The 16208-nt window shown below is 48.8% G+C and overlaps 1 protein-coding gene across 1 annotated transcript in view; it reads right to left on the bottom strand.

Annotated features, from left to right (window-relative positions):
• Positions 1-16208, bottom strand: part of Sh2d4b (SH2 domain containing 4B) — a 120167-nt gene that overhangs the window by 19453 nt on the left and 84506 nt on the right. Inside the window, exon 6 of the mRNA XM_063233696.1 lies at positions 14401-14528. Coding sequence (XP_063089766.1) covers positions 14401-14528 — 128 coding nt within the window. The remainder of the gene's footprint in view (positions 1-14400; positions 14529-16208) is intronic.

The following is a 16208-nucleotide window of genomic DNA, read 5'->3' as shown; positions in this document are numbered from 1 at the left end:
TCAGACAGTCTCCCCTGCCCTCCTAGGCACAGCCCACACCCAGAGCCTCCCAGGGAGAAGTCCCCTGGCAGCAGTGGCAGAGAATAGCTTAAGCTGCTCCCCGGTCCAGGCTCCCTGAGCCCCAGCAGTGACCTGAGGATTCAGCACAGATGCCTGTGGCCTCTTGAAGCGCAGCCAATGTCAGGACTTCAGGCAAACGCCGGCCCTCTGTATGGCTGGCTGCTGCTGACGCAGCAATGCCTCGGTCTATTTTATCACATGCAGCAGCCAAGGGGCCTGAGGTGCAGGTGAAAACATCTGCAAACAACACCTTAGCTCAAGATGGACAGTGGGGTCTTTCTGCTCACACAGAGTCATGAGCAGGGCCTGGGAGATTAAGAGCATCTTCCCCAGTGTCCAAGGAGAACCGGGTGGCTGGAGGATGTCCCTACAGATGATGAATCCCAAAGACGTTCCAGTACCTTACAGAAAATGCTGTAGTAGCTTTCACACAACCAACAAACATCCTCCCATCTACAGAACTTCATCTCTAGTTGTTCCCAGTGCAAACCTAAATGCTGGGTGAATAGTTATTACAGTGTACACTAATGACTAGCAAAAGAGAGCAAAAGTGGAAGGAGGCCCAGTGGAGGGGCTGCACCTAGCCAGGGAGCCCTGGGGACCAGGCTCAATGCTCCTCTTTGGCCTCCACCAGGGGCCCAAGAATGTGTGGTATGCTTTTGCCTGAGTTTCCTTGTTATAGCTCTGTCCATTTCTGCCACTGCCCTTTGAACTGGGTGACCAAGGTCAAGGCCAAGGCCAGCTGGCTTATAGCCTATCTGCCACCTGCAGCAGCTTCTGTAGTCTTGGCGCCCTTGGTACCAACTTTATTTTCAATCCTGGTTGAAACCCACCAGCACAGAGGGCTGGTTTAATGTCCTGGCAGAAAGCTGGTGATAAGTCAAACAAATTTCCAATTGTGCTCCTGCTACTTATGGCCTGGTTTTGAACAAAACTGACTCACCTTAATGTCACCCAGAATTCTTGGCCACCTTAAGTGAAATGATGGCAGCAAACAGTGGGTGTAAGAGCAAGGAGAGGGGCACTGCGCTGGTCCCCAGGGCTCCCTGAGACCATCCCCTCCCCCTTTACCTGTCCCTGCAGGCTGCAGGGGAAAACAAGTGCTGGCCTGTCCAACAAGCCAGGGCCGTTTGCCCTGACGCTCCCAGCCTTTCATCTCCAGTGAGGAGGCCAGCAGCACCTCATTCCCCAATCCTGAACCTTGGATACCAATCACAGTATGTGCTTCTTCACACCCAAGCCAGCTCCCTCACACGGTGCAATCAGACACCACCACCAAACACACGTTCTCTATCAGAATATTTTCTTCTCCAGTGCCAACAGATGGCAGCCTAGGAAAGGAAAGGTACTTTACACCTCCAAAAGTCACAGTCCCCTAATGGACCCATAAATCCGCCTCTGCACAGTCCCAGGATTCCAGTCGCAGCACCCCCCTCCCAAATCCATTTGTCCCCAGAAATTATTAGCTCTGAGTTGAACCTGAGTAACCAAATGAGCTCTTTTTATTTCTCTGTTAGCACTTCTCCCTGAGAACAAAGAAATGCAGGCTGGGCAGCCTTGACACTCTGCCTACTTTTTATGGGTCTCAATTTATCTGACGCACACATTTCTTAAAGCTTCCCCTGTGGCTCCGCCTCACTGGCTGACAGCTCCTCCATTACCATGCTGCTATTTCTCATTCGTTTCTGCAACTCTCTTTTCTTATTGCCACACTTTGCAGGCAATATCATTAAGGAGGCTGGAATTATTAAGCTCTTCATTCTCAACAGTTTCTCAAAGCATCCCAAGCCGCGGAGATTATGATAAATGAGTCCAAATGCATTCATCTTTTATGACTCCAAATGAAATTTAACCACAGCTAACTGCTGAGACAAGGGCTTCACTGGACAAGCGTCTTGGTTCCAGGTCTACTGATGTACAAGAGAGACCATCATGCCCACGGCAGTGAGGTGACAGCCTCTAATCTCTAACACTATTGTTCCAGTCCCTTTTCCATCATTATCACAAACAGCTGAAAGAACCAGCTTGTACAGAGAAAGAGGCTTACTTTGGCTCACAATTTTACAGGTTCCAGTCCCAAATCAACCAAATCCATTGCTTTTAGGCCTTTGGTGCAGGTGGTGGATACCAATGGTGGGGAGTGTGTGGCAGGAAAAACTGTGCACTTTGTGACCAGGAAGCCAAAGAAAGAAGGAAGTGGGGCCCCACAACCCCATTGAGAGCACACTCCCAATAACCTGAAGAATCCTGTGAGGCTCTTCTCCTTAAGTTTTTCCACTGCTTCCCCAAAACAGCCCAGGGACCGAGCTCTGTGCAACAAACATGGGTCTGCATGCAACATTCAGATCCAAGCTGTGGCATCACTATTCTCAACAGGCAATATCACTTCCCAGCAAAATGACCTGGGAATCTGGCTGAGCAAGGATCCTATGCATTCATTGGAAGGATAAATTTATAATTTGAGTATCTAATAGTTTCACAATGAGACTGTCTACTTTGCTAGAGCAGAAGTCCAGCTATTTTCCCCTAGAGTGATCTTCTGGCAGGGGAACTGTGCTCTTCTTTACTCTCAGCCTACAGTGTTCCAGCAGAGTGGAGTCTGCCTGCCTCTCCTTCTCCAGGCCTGGTCATGTTGACTCAGGCTACCTGAGTCAACAATCAGGCAGCTCATCTTCCCAACCAAGGTGACTTGTCCAGGAGTGGCCATCTGACCAAACATGACCCAACAAAGCAGCCAACTGGCACTGTTGAGAGAAAATATACCTACCCTTCCAGGGGTTTGACTCTTGGACTGATGGTTGCATGAGAATGAAGACAACTCAGACAACAACAGACATGAGAGATGGAAAGAGGCAAGCTGATAAACAGCCTAAGGTATCTGAGTCAAGCAATGGTTGAGGATGGACCTACCTGTTGGTTCTTCAGTCACATGAACCAAACATTGCTCTTTTTGATTATAATGGTTTACGTCTTTTCTGTTACTTACAAGTGAACACAAGCTCCATGGCATTAGAAACATGACCAGTTCTGTTTGCAACTTTGTACCCTGTAACTTAGTTCACATTTAATGGTTAACTAATTAACTATTTAAATGCCCTAACAGGATAACAAGCACTGGCAGGGAAAAGCAGCCAGGCCAGCCCCCATGTGCAGGCCACTGTTGGGACTCTCCTATGGGCAGCCAGTGTGGGCTGGGAAAACCAGCCAGCCATGCTTTGGAGAAGCCACACATGTCTGGAGAAGCCTTGTACCCCACCGCCTCCTGGGGAACCTGGGTTAGGAGAAACCCAGGGGCCTGACCCATCCTCCTACACTGGGGATGGGTAGCCAATGTGGGAACCTAGGTCCCCACAATCTGTTCACCCAGAGGAACCTAGGAAAATGTCAAGATGAAGGAGCTAAAGTCTATCTCTGGCCTCTAGACCAAACAGAACAAGTCCAGAAGACATGGACACAGGAGAAGGTAGAAGTTGGACACCTGAAATTTCTGGGATGATGGCAACTAAAGAAAAGAAACTACTTCACAAGTCTGTAAAAGAAATCAGATCAGAAATGACATCTCAGGTAAAAGAATAAATGACAAACATAATAAAAGGGTTGCTAAGTGTATCTAAAGAAGGCATAATTTTTTAAAAAAGAGGAGCATAGAAGAATTAGAGAAACCTTAAATGAACAATATAGAGAAGAATTAGAATGCATGAAACAGACTTAAAGAGATATCCAGGAAGTTAAAAACACCATTGAAATCTGGCAAAACCATTTGAAAAAAACTGAAGATAGACTTTTAGACCTTAAAGACAGAATGACAACTAGTGATAGTGAAAGGAAAAATCTCTTAAAAATAACAAGGAAACAGGAAATAATAATTCAACAGCTGAAAGACAATGCAAAGAAAAATAGCTTAAGAATGATAGGTATCAGCAAAAAAGCAGGAGCCAACACACATGGCATACTGTGATTTGTTTAAATGCCCCACCCAAGTCTCATGCACTCATGAGGGCAGGCCTTTCTAGAGCAGCTGAGTCTCGTGTTTGTGACTGGCTCGTTGTGTAGCACTGGGATTGATAGTGTGAGTACTGCACCTGTCCAGGGGCAGGGAGCAGGCACACAATATAAGGGAGGGCAGGAGGCTACTTTGCCACTTTTCACCCTGTTCACTCTGTTGCTTGTAGGCACCATGAACAGTTTCTCCTTAGCCACACTACCCTGCCTTAGAGCCCGCTGGGTATGGACTGAACCCTCCAAAAATCTAAATAAACCCTCCCTTCCTTAATTTTGGGCATCAGGTCTTTTGTCTCAGCAATGAGAGAAGATAACCAAGGCATTAATATAAAGAGACAATTTACAGAAATAATAGCCAAGAACTCCCCAAGCATTGGAAAAGGATTTGACACACAGGTAAGTTAGGCAGATAAAACTACAAATAGCCATAGTCAAAATAAATCTATACCCACACATATAATAATCAAGATCCCAGAAATTCAGCACAAGAACAGAATATTAAAAGTTGTTAGAGAAAAGAAATATATCACCTATAAAAGAAGACCAATCAGAATCACGAAGACTTCTCAACACAAACCATCAAGCCAAGAAGAGTTTGGAGTGAAATGTTTCAAATCCTGAAAGAAAACAATTTCCAATCCAGACTGATGTACCTTGCAAAGTTATCTTTAAAAATTAATGAATAAACAAGATACTTCCTTGACAAAGGACAACTGAAGAAATTCATAACCACCACACCAACCCTACAGAGTACTGAATGACATTCTAGAGATACAAATGACCACAGCTCCATGAGCAGCTACAGAGTGGGACCACCAAGCAGAGCAGACAACTGAATGGAGGGGGAATGTAGGCAACCAACAGCAGGAAAAAAGCATGGCAAAGACAAACCAGTGGACGTTGGCCATGACCATTAATGAAGATGTCCTCACTCCACCAATAAAAAGCAACACAGGGAGAGTGGATCAAGAAACAAGATCCGTCAATATGTGGTATACAAGAAACATACTACCTTGAAAGCAAATTCATAGACTGAAAGTCAAAGGAGACAAAACAATGTTCTATGGGACAGGGAACCAGAAAAAGCAAGAGTAGCTTGCCTATCAACCACAGAAAAGATAAGAAAGATATGGCATTTTTATACAATGGAAAGATACTAGGCTATAAAGAAGGATAATCACAAGGCTCTTATAGGTAGATGGATACAACTTGAGATCATGCTCTTGGGTGAAACGATTCAAATTCCGATAGGTGAACATCATTTGTCTCCAAAGTATAAAAAACTGAAGGAGTTAGGGGATCCAAAATGCACAATAGATACTATGAAAGTGAAAGGGGAGGACATGTTTAAAAAGGGAAGGTTGTTAATTCCCACTTTGTTTTAAAGTCCTTCATTGTTTTCATTGTTTTGTTTTGATTGGTTTTATTCTGTTTCACCTGGTTTGATTTTATTATTATATCTGATGACATAGGCAGTTATTTCAAAGACAAGATATATTATGGTATCCATTGTTAATTTCCTATTATCTTGTAAGCTCTGTATCCCTTTCACAGTTTTGTTTTGATTGGCTTTACTTTTATTTTGTTTGTTTTTTTAAATGAAAAATTTAAATAAGTAAATAAATACCCCAACACAAGGAGCCTGCTCAGGTAACACAAAGATCCCAAATGCTGACAGTCCCCTGTGTTTCTCTACTCACTGCAAGGAGGCGCTGCCAACTGAAGAGAAACTCAGATGGTGATTTTCAGGAATTCTTTGAAAGGATGGCACCAGGCTTAGGAGATCAAACACTTGTTCCAGCCAGGGACCAGGTATGGCACCTAAAACAGCTTGCTCCATAGCCCAGGCATAGCTTGGTACCTCCTAAAGAAGCAGTTGACTCTACATCCGCACAGACATGTTCCTGACTGGAGTGGAACTGATCCCTCAAGCGCTGTGTACCCTGGGGCATTACCTTATTTTCAGAGTCTCTAATTCCTCCCCTGGGAGGTGGCTGCATTGTGTCACAGGTACAAGTGTGGATTCTGAAGCCAGGTGACCTGAATTTGAATCCTAGCTCACTGCTGTAACCTTGGACAAGTGGCCTCCTTTGTGCCTCAGCTTTCTCACACGTGGAATGGGGAGGCTAACAGCCCATGTATGCGAATGTTACAGGAACACAAGAAGTGAACTGCTTAGGAGAGTGCTTAGCACACGGTAAGCAATGTGTGCACATTTACCAAATATCTCAGAGAGCTGTACGAAGAATAAAGGAATACTGGATGCTTAATGTTCCCTTGACACAGTGTCAGGACAAAGTAAATATCCAAAAATTATTGAAGTATAAAAACCCAGCATGCCCACCTTGGTGCAGTCACCCACCACACCCCACAGACACAGCCAGTACACACCTGAGGATGGTGTGACCACAGGTCCCCTCTACAGAGAAGCCATCTATCCAAGCAGTGTCATCCTGTGCCTTCAGGTCGACACCATGCAGGGGCATGGGGCAGGGCAGTGCTGGGATTAAAGGAAAGAGGTGAGGCCTTGGGGAAATCATGGAAATCAATGCTTTCTTATCACCAAAACCTGTTCTTTGCGATGCCCTTTCAAGTCTTTTATTTCTTAGGTGAAGCAGCTTGAGCAAGAATTTAAGAAAGAACTGGGGTGTCCCTCAGAGATGAAGTACTTGCCTCACATGTGCAAGGCCCGAGTTTTAACCCCAGCACCACAAACAGCCAAAGAAAAAGAAAGAAAGTTAAGAAGAAAGTGAGTTAACTGACCTACTTTTTGCTCTTTTGAGATCATAGTTGATGGATAATTTCCATTCGAAATCTGCTCAGGAGAGAAAAATTAGCAATCCAACTTGACATGTTAACCATTCTTCCAAATGATCTCAGTGTTACATCTAATAGCTTTTAAAAACTGTTCCAAAATACGTATCATACTCAAAAGAAAATTTAGACTTACGCTTTCTTTTTGGAAATGCAAGATGTTACCTTCCTTTTGTGCAGTCACATAGTGTCACCTTTCCCTAAATTTCCGACAACATTGACTTGTAAAAAGTATGCTCTGGAGGCACAAAACCACTAGTGTATATGTGTCAAGTTCCATCATGCACCTGCAAAGGCCTCCATGTTGATTCATTCCATAGTCAGGCAGTAGTGAGGCAGGAGACAACACAGGAAAACACTAGAGAAAGGAAGATAAAGCCTGTTTTCTGTGCTAGAGCTGAGATACTAGGTAACAAAGGAAGTGGCTGGGAAAAGAAAGGAGCAGTCCCCTTGGAGCCTGTTTCTGGAATAGATCCATGTTCTGAGTTAAACACTGGCCCAGGATCAGGTCTATACACAACAGGAAGAAGTAACCAATTAACTTACTTTATGCACAGGAAGTCCCCACGCATGTGCCCAGTGGTCCACAACCTTTGACTGACCCCAACCCTAATTACCATCTCACTGACTGGAGTTCTGACCCTATCGGGTGGGCTATGAATGCCATGATAGCTCTTTGTAGGGCTCACAAAACATAGAAACTCCACTGCCCAAGGGAAGGACTGAGTCAAGCCACTCACTGGCAGACAGGAACCCTGTACCTTGCTCCAAACCCTAAGGCTGAGAACTCAACACAGCCCTCTCGGGGCCTGCACCCTTCCCCCTGGCCCACGCCACCTCTGGAGTGGATCTTGCCTTTTCTCTTCAAACATCCTTGATTCTGCTGCCACTCTTGCATGTTCTGCTTGATTCTTTGTGAGGATACCAAGAACCCAGGTAAGACCCCCCCCAACTCAGTAACAGTAGCATTCATTTAAATCAGGTATGTTTTAAACATTTCATAGATGTTAATATATTTAATCCTCATGACATCACCAGTAGCATTATTTTCCCCACTTCCTCATTTCTTCAGCAATTCCTTGCCTAGCCTGGATTTTAATGCCTGGCTTCACAAATATCCAGGGTCCCCAGAACACCTTCATGGCCACAGCCTAGAGTGATTCCAGTGCCTCACTATAGGAAGCCGGGGAAAGGGCTGGCTCACTCTCCCCAGAGTCTTTGTCTCAAATAAGAAACTGGGCATTCCCAAGGCAGGACAGGAGACCAGTCTCCACTCGGTCTTGCAAGGTCATGGAATGAGAAAGGATAAGGCTTTGCTGTGTCCAGGAAATCCGCAGTAGAGATTGGAAGTCCAGAGAGAACACATTCTTCTCCCTAATTCCACTCATAGATTGCCAGGCATTCAAGGGTGTCACCACAATGGAGCAGGTTAAACTGAAAGCCACAAAGCCTGTGACCTCGCCCAGCTCCCCTCCTTAACTACTGGACAAAAATATGTTAGTTTGCCAGGCTCTCTGGCCTCGGTGTGATTGCTTATTGTCTTAGTTACTTTTCTCTTGCTGCTGAGGTAAAATATTCTAGGCCCAAAATTATAGAGGGAAAGGTTTACTCAGCTCAGTTTGTGGGGGCTTCAGTCTGTAATCACCTGGCTCCGAGGCAGAGTGCTGCGGCTGAGAGCCAACCATTCAAGGTGGCAGAAGACAGCAAAACAACAAGAGCAAAAAGCGGGGAGCAAGCCTCTTTTCCTCCCTTATGTTGTATGTGGGCTCCCCGCTCTAGGGCTGGTGTGGCACTCACACCATCTCCATGCTCTCCTCTTGCACAGGCTCAGCATGTTTACAAAGCCCTGGCTCCCTGATGAGTCACTTAAACTTCTAAAGTTCTCAAGCTGATGCACTGGACAACATCTTAGAGCAGTAAGGGCCAGTCCTCCGCACCCCAGGACAGAGAGTTGCTGAGTTGCTTAGTTAGCTTCTAGACTTCTCAAGTTGACACCAATCAGAACACTTGTAAAGTGCTGACCACAGCCAGGTGAAGGAGCAATTGTCAGCACCCTGAGATGCTGTGTACCAAAGTTGGCAGACACACATCAGACTGCACGGAAGAGGCCAGCCCAAGGATGGTGGGCAGCTGGCACCAGTCAGCCAGTCCATCCCTTCCTGTTCTGTGTGACTCAGAAAGGAGGAGAGCCCCAGTACACGCCCCGACCCAATTCCTACTGTCACTGACCGGAGGGAATTCAGTGCTGCTCAAGCCGCTCAAACCCAGAATTCAAAAGCAACAAAGGAAAATCTGTAGGAAGCTTGGCAGCCAAAGAGTAAATCCACACACTTGCTTTTCAGCACACAGACTCCCAGGAATACACTTGAAGCTGGCCTGGCCCTGACAGGTCCCCGACCCACAGCCACGGCAGGGGTGCTGAAGCCAGAGCAGCAGAATGTGCCCTCAGACACACACTGCATCCACTCCCCGAATGGGAAGCACTCAGGCCAGGGAGGCTGCCTGATAGCAAGACCTCTGTCCTCTATGAGGTGACATGTCTCTCTTCAGACCCCCATCCTGGACCCGGGTTTTGCCTCTTAACCAGTATCCAGAGATCTGTGGGGCTGGCTCTGTTCTCCATCCATTCCTCACCGTAGCTTCTTTCTCCCAAGACAGATGTTTGCCAAGTCATCCTGAAATTCCCTTCCCTCAAACAATTTTGTGCTGTGGTGTCATCCAAACAGCAGTGCACTCCAGGGTCCCAGGACCTGGGTTCATTCTAGGACCAGCAGCTACAGCCTGCACTGCTCCACTCCAGGTGTGCTCTGAAGTTCAGTTCGAGGAGCTCAAGCTACTCTGAGCTCTTGCTTTGCACAGGAGCTCCGCCCACCCATAACAGCTGGGCTGCCACAGGCCGTACTATTTACATGAATGGAGAGTATCTCCCTGGTGTGGGCACCCCGACTCTGTGCTTGTCAGAAGAGAAATCAAGCCAGGACCTCACTCCAGTGCAGCTCACCCTCTGGAGCTCTGGGGAGAGCATCCCGTGCCTGAGCAGAATCCCACAGGCACCACTGTCAACCACAGTCCCACCTGGTGCCACCTCTCAAGACAGGCAGCAAGCCAGCCAGGAGCTAGGCTAAATCAATAGACCAAGGGCCATTCTGTAATGCTTTTCTAGCCATAAAGCTTGGGAAGAGAAATAAGCCTGGATGAACCTACATTCAGACAGAGGACATGGACTTCAAAGCCTAAAGATAAGAATTTTTCCCCAAAACCAAGATTATATGCACTGCCGTTTCTCAAGAATTCTCCCATGTTACTGGAAGTCTCTCTTACAACTCCTAGAAAATAACAGTGAGCAAAAGAGAAACAAGGAATTGCTTGTGCACTGCTCTTTTAAAAAAAGAAACTTTATCAGAGCCCCTCACCCCAGAGAGAAGCCAGCGTCCTCCCACTTCTCCGAATCTTGTTTCCCAAAGGAGGTGAGTACCTGGCCCCAGACTCCAGAGGCATCAGCATTCTCACTGACCTGTCCCCTTGTGGGTGACAAACCACTTTTGTCGACTTAATTTTCTTGAGTGTTCTTGAGTGAGGTGGGTGTCATAATGTCAAGGTTTCGGGCAGGGAATGAAAGGACTCACCCAAGGTCAGACTAAAGACAGTCCCATCTTCAGACTCCTGGCACATGAGGTGCTCACCACAACACACCCAAATGTGTGAGAAAAGCCAAGGAAATGGGAGCCAAAGTAGCTACTTTTAACTTGCTCCTAAAATCCAGCTAAATTAAGTTAGAGTGTTTTACCCAGGAAAGTAAAGCTCTACATTGGGATCACCACAGAGTTCATTGCTGGCCCAAATTCTTCTGCCCTCCACATCTCCACGCCTTTGACATTGGCTATGAAGTTCCTCTCAAGAAAACAGCATAATATACTGCCCACTCCGCCACTGAGACACACTGTGGCCAACAGTGGGAGGCAACGAGCCAGTGCAGAGAACAAAGGTTAGGCACTACACTACCCATGGCACCCTAGCCCTGTACTGTCCCCTCAAGAAGTGTGAGCCTGAGCTCCCCAGGCGGCTCCAGTAGGAGCAGGAGAGGGGAGCATCGTAGCCTTCCCTGCTAAGAAGCCCAGCTCTAAAAACACAGGGAGTGGAGTCTTGCCCACTAGCATCAAAAACCCCTGGCACTTAGGCTGGTGCAAGGTGCCTGAGGGGCAGTAAGCTCCCTGTCACCGTAAGGACTGGGTAGGGGCCCTGCCTCCTCCCTCAGGGAATTCCTCTGCTGGACAGAAAGCTAGAGCATACCTGTTGTTCCAATTTATTAAAAGTAGAAGTTTCAGGAACCAACAGAAAGCTGGTAACATTTTCTTTTCCTTTGCAAAGACAGTATGTAAAAATAACCACCATTTACCAGCACCACCATCTCATAAAAGGTAAGACAGTTTCACAGTAAAACTAAGGCTATAATCTTAAAATGCATCAAGTCCTTTCCAAGCAAGGACACCTGGCACTTCTCCAGACACGAGCCTCTCCTTTCACTCTGTCACAGAGCGAGGAAACCCCGTCAGGTAACAGCTCCGTCCAGCAGATTAGCAGCTGTGCAGATCGCGTTAGGGTAAAGCTGTCAGGAGAACATACAGTCAGTTACATAAATTGTGACACATCTTAGTTCTGTTTGTTCTGTAACAATATAAAAGTTACCTTTTCCCCCATCAAGTAGAAAATAAAACTAAAGATAAATCTGAGCACCTCTACTGTGCCTTCCTGTTCGGCTGTCAAAGCCCCACTGAGCCCAGATGCAGCTGCCAATGCCCTTCTCAGGACAGTCGAGCTGCACCCTGTGTCGTGCCTGTCACCACAATGATGATGATGTATGAATCAGGGAAAGGCAGTGACTCATATGGGAGCTCCAGCAGGGGTGAGGGACGCGCAACATGACACAAGTGGGAGGCAGGAATCCCAGACCCACTCGAGGGACCGGGGTTCAGGCTCTTCGAACACTGGCATCTTCCAAGCCTCGGAGCCTCTTCAGGCTTTCGGCAAAGGCAGAGGTCTAACCGTGGGTGGCGGTTATAACAGATCCTCCTGTCACTGAAAACCCCAGGCCGGCGCTGGATGGGGAAATCCTGCACCTGTGCAGAAGCTTCGGGCTTGGTGCGGCTTGCAGAGTCCTGCTTTTCTGTCTTCCCTGAGCCATCGGAGTTTCCAAGGGAACAGCTCCCTGGTCTGAGGCCCTCGTTCAGCTCTTTCACCCAGCTCCAGTAGGCCTGAGACACGGGTGAGAAGTAGCTCATGGCTGGAGTCATTGTCTTTTCAGGCACAAATGCTACAAGGGTAAAACCAAGCCTGCCCAGGCACTGTGACCTGCCCAACAGGCTTCTGTCCGTGGAGTTGGGAGCTCACCAGTGACAGCAGATGGAGACAGTGGGCTTGCCTTAGATGCACTTCTACACCTGGCCTGGGCAGATGGGAGGCAGGTGAGGCAGGCACACAGGTGCTGAGACAGCAGCCTTGGCCCACTGAGCACACAGCCAACAGAGGGGAGAAGCTAAGCCTCTCCAGCACATTTCCTGGTTTCTGGATCATTCTCAGCTGCTGATGGGACTTGCACACCTCCCAGAACCCCTCACGGGAAAGCAAAGGATATTTCTTCAGGCACAAAAGCCTAATCCCACTTCTGACCCTTCATTTGCCCCCTCTGCCATCCCTCTGTGGGTACTGGGCACACAGACAAGGTGCTCAGTCCCAGGAGCTAACCTGCAGCCAAGAGAACAATGAAATGAGTCCCACTGGGGTGCGCATGTGCTGCAGGCGAGGAGCTCAGAAAAGAAACTGTTCCACACGAAAACAAGAACGCGTCAGCCAGGCAAAGAGCTGCAGAAAGACAGCAAAAGTAGCAGAGCAGCAGCAAGGACAAAGGGCCTGCAGTGGAGAGAAGGGAGGCTCGCCTGAAGGACAGAGAAGGCCAGCGGGCCGAGGGTAAGTGGGCAAAGAGTGGTCACAGCATGAGGCTGGGGTAGAGGGGGCCGTGCCCTGGGGCTCAGAGCTCATTGCAGGGGTGGGGAGTAGAGGGCACTGAGCAGGGCAGCAAGGGGGCCGGAGAATATTGGGAAAAGCCTCGGGCGGTGGGTGGAAGGTGAACTGTGGAGCGAAAGGCGCCAGCCCTTGAGGATCTCCTGCAGCCTGGACTGCTGGTGCTGCTGCCCGTGTGACCTTCAGCTGCCGACCACAGTGCCACACCTCCGTGTCTGGTCTATAGGGTGAGCCTGTTGCTGCACAAGTTGCCCAGCTCTGGGAATGAAGGGCACAGGGGTGCAGCTGGAGCTGCCAACCTGTGTGGCTTCTTCTCAGAGCCACAGCTGCCTGTTGTGGAGCCAGCCCATGTCCAGAACTGACCCTGGAGCCCGCCATTGCTGGTTGCCTGTCAGCCCTCAAGAAACCACTGGCTGCCAGCCAGCGTGGAGGCCAATCAAGCTTCCAGAGCAACAGAAGGCAAGCAGAGACAGGCGTGGGTTGACAGGGTGTGACCATGAGGGCAAGGCCAGTTCTGACTGGAATATTGTAGGCAGACCCGAGCTGGTTAGGGAGAGGCTCGGGGAGCTAAGCACTCTGCAGCTCCTGCAGAGGAGACTGAGGGCCTGGGCCAGGTGCAGGAGGATGAGCAACACAGGGACTGAAGGGAGCAGCCCCGCTGAGAGTATCCCAACTGACCTGCCAGCAGCTCAGTCACCTGAGGCTAAGACATGCTAGAAGAACCTCCCAGTTGATTCAGAAATTCTTGAATACATAATACCTGTTTACTTCCATTAAACAACTGAGTTTGGAGATGATTTGTCATGCAGCATTAGCTAACCCATACAGAGGGGACTCACAGCCAGTAGCCATTCCTGGTTCCCTGTAGCAAATCTAGGGCAAAGTCATAGCCCTGATTCCCTGCTTGAGGCCACTGCATAGTCACATCACTGGACTGGGCTCACAACCCTCAAGACCCATTCTGGAACTTGACTTTACCTCTCTCCTGGTACCTTATTAAAACTTCCTTCCCTCGTTAAGCCTCAGTTTCTCATCTGTCATGAGGGGACTGAAAGGCCTCCATGGAGCCTACCAGCTCCAGTGCTCTGTTTGGGTGCCTGGACTTCCTTATCCAACCATCTACCATGTGGAGCAAGGATCTGTCCAGAGACCACCTGTGCCAGGCCCCGCCTGGACCCAGAGGCTCCATTCAGACAGCTCTGGGCCCACTGCAGATTCACTGTGCTCTGAATCCAAGGAAGCTACCACAGAGGAGCTCTGCTGGCCATGGGGTCACATGTGGCCAGCAGTGGACAGGACTCTTGTTCACCTGCTTCCCCGCAGACAGAGGCAGCTAAGTGCACCCTGAGTTTGGGGACTCCTGCTGGAATTGTAGGGAGCAGAGGAGAGGCAGCTGGAGCCTGAAGCCCTATCCCCTGATTACAGCTTTCCTCTAAGACCTCCTGTCCATGCAGGAGACACAGATACATGGACAATCCTGCCCCAGGGCCCACAAAGAGATCCTACCATGGAACCAGGGCGCGATGCATTCGGTGTTTCTCTCGAAGCCAGCCCGACGAGGCAGCTGCTCCTCCTTAAACCAGCGGACAATGACTTCTCTGGAGACTGGACGCAGGGGTCGCTCCCACGTTCCACTGAGCAGAGAGAAGTGATGGGGGAGTTAGAGTGCAGTGCAGAGGGAGAGAAGGGGGTGCCCCTAAGAATGAGTAAGCACAATGCGTGGTGGATTCAGGCCCATGAAGGGGACTCAGTGAGTCTGGGTACTTGAAGGCACTTTGCAAATGTAGCAGCTACAATTATTTTTACAAAATGAAGATAGCTAGCACTCACTTTGAGGAAAAGTGAAAAGAGGTCAGGAGGAGAGGTCTGCAGTGGGAAAAGATGCTTTCCCCAGGAGGACTGCTAGGCGTGAAAATCAGCACCGATGAAGACGGTCCCAAGGGGACAGGGCAAATCTACTGTGTAGGTGTCCTGTACCCCCCCCAAGGAGAGTCCTGGTTTGGGGCCCCCACTCCGCCTTCTGTAGGGACTCCTGCCTTTCCAGCCAGTCAGACTTGTACAAGGCAGGATCACGACAATGAGCAGAAAGAGAAAGCACAGAACCTCGACTCCCAGAAAGTAAAGAGACTAGAGCTGAAGAAAGGGGAGGGAAGGGAGCACAACTGCTCACTGGTATCCCTGGCCCAGAGGGACATGAGGGACCGGGAACCCCCGGAGGGACGAGCAGAAGCAGGTGAGGGGTCTCAGGGCCACACTAGGTCACCTCACAGGGAGCCTCATGTCTGCACGGAGGCTCTCAGGGGCACAGAGCCCCAGTCACCCAGGACCACGGTGCACATGGGCACACGGTGAGTGCGACAGCCCAGCCCAGGACGGGACAGGCCCCCACCAAGCACTAAGCTGCAGGGCAGCAAGACCACGGAACCTCGCATTATGGGGCGGAAATGCAGTGTCTGAAGGAGACTGTGGTCTCTTGGCAGCGAAAGTGCCCTCTTCACTCCTCTGAAAGAGGGATGGGAGACAGAAAATCCAATTTTGTGTTTGCTGTTTCCCTGAAGGATTAGCACTTGAAGTCACCCCTGTTGTCATCTTTTTTTAAAGCAAAACAGAAAAAAGGATATAAATAATGCAGAATTTCAAAAAATAGTAAGAAATTTAATACTAGTTAATATATTGCATATTGTTCTCTTAGAAATAGTTGCTCAGGTTACAAGATCCAACATTTTTTATAAAATAAACCATATTTGCTCTGTGAAGACACTTTGACCTTTGAAGAGCTTAACAGCATCTCACAATAGGCCCACTTACACACACGTGTAAGCACAACACACAGAGAGGCCTAAACACCACAGATTTCAGGAAAGATGCTGGAGAAAAGGCAGGGCACACAGCTCACAGCCACACTGTTGGTCAGTTTTCTGTACTGTAACAAAACAGCCAGGGCCGGATGCACAGGAAGAAGAGAGGTTTTAGCTGGTCCAGGATCTGGAGGGCCTGCTGTCCATGGCATCACTGATACAGGAGTGCATGCAAAGGGAAGCGGTTACCTGACCAAGCAGAAAACACACTGCAATCAGGCTCAGGCCTTTAGACGGACTGGCTCCCCAGGAACACTCTTACTCTGCACATGAGCTGCCTTAACCCATGTCCCAGGTGCCCTCCCCATGAGGTGAGGACTGCCACAGGGCACTGCTTATGCACTGACACTAGGAACCAAGCCCACACATGCACCACATGGGCTCAGACACACTCATACCATATCCGGACCACAGAGCACCAGGTGAGAGTGTGGACTTCTAACCTGGTGCCCTGTC

Source organism: Cavia porcellus, unplaced genomic scaffold (assembly GCF_034190915.1).
Source record: "Cavia porcellus strain 051 isolate PalLab524CR breed Dunkin Hartley unplaced genomic scaffold, mCavPor4.1 scaffold_23, whole genome shotgun sequence".
Classification (NCBI taxonomy): Eukaryota; Metazoa; Chordata; class Mammalia; order Rodentia; family Caviidae; genus Cavia; species Cavia porcellus.
Note: the sequence above shows the minus strand (reverse complement) of the source record. Positions and strands in the feature narration are given on the sequence as shown.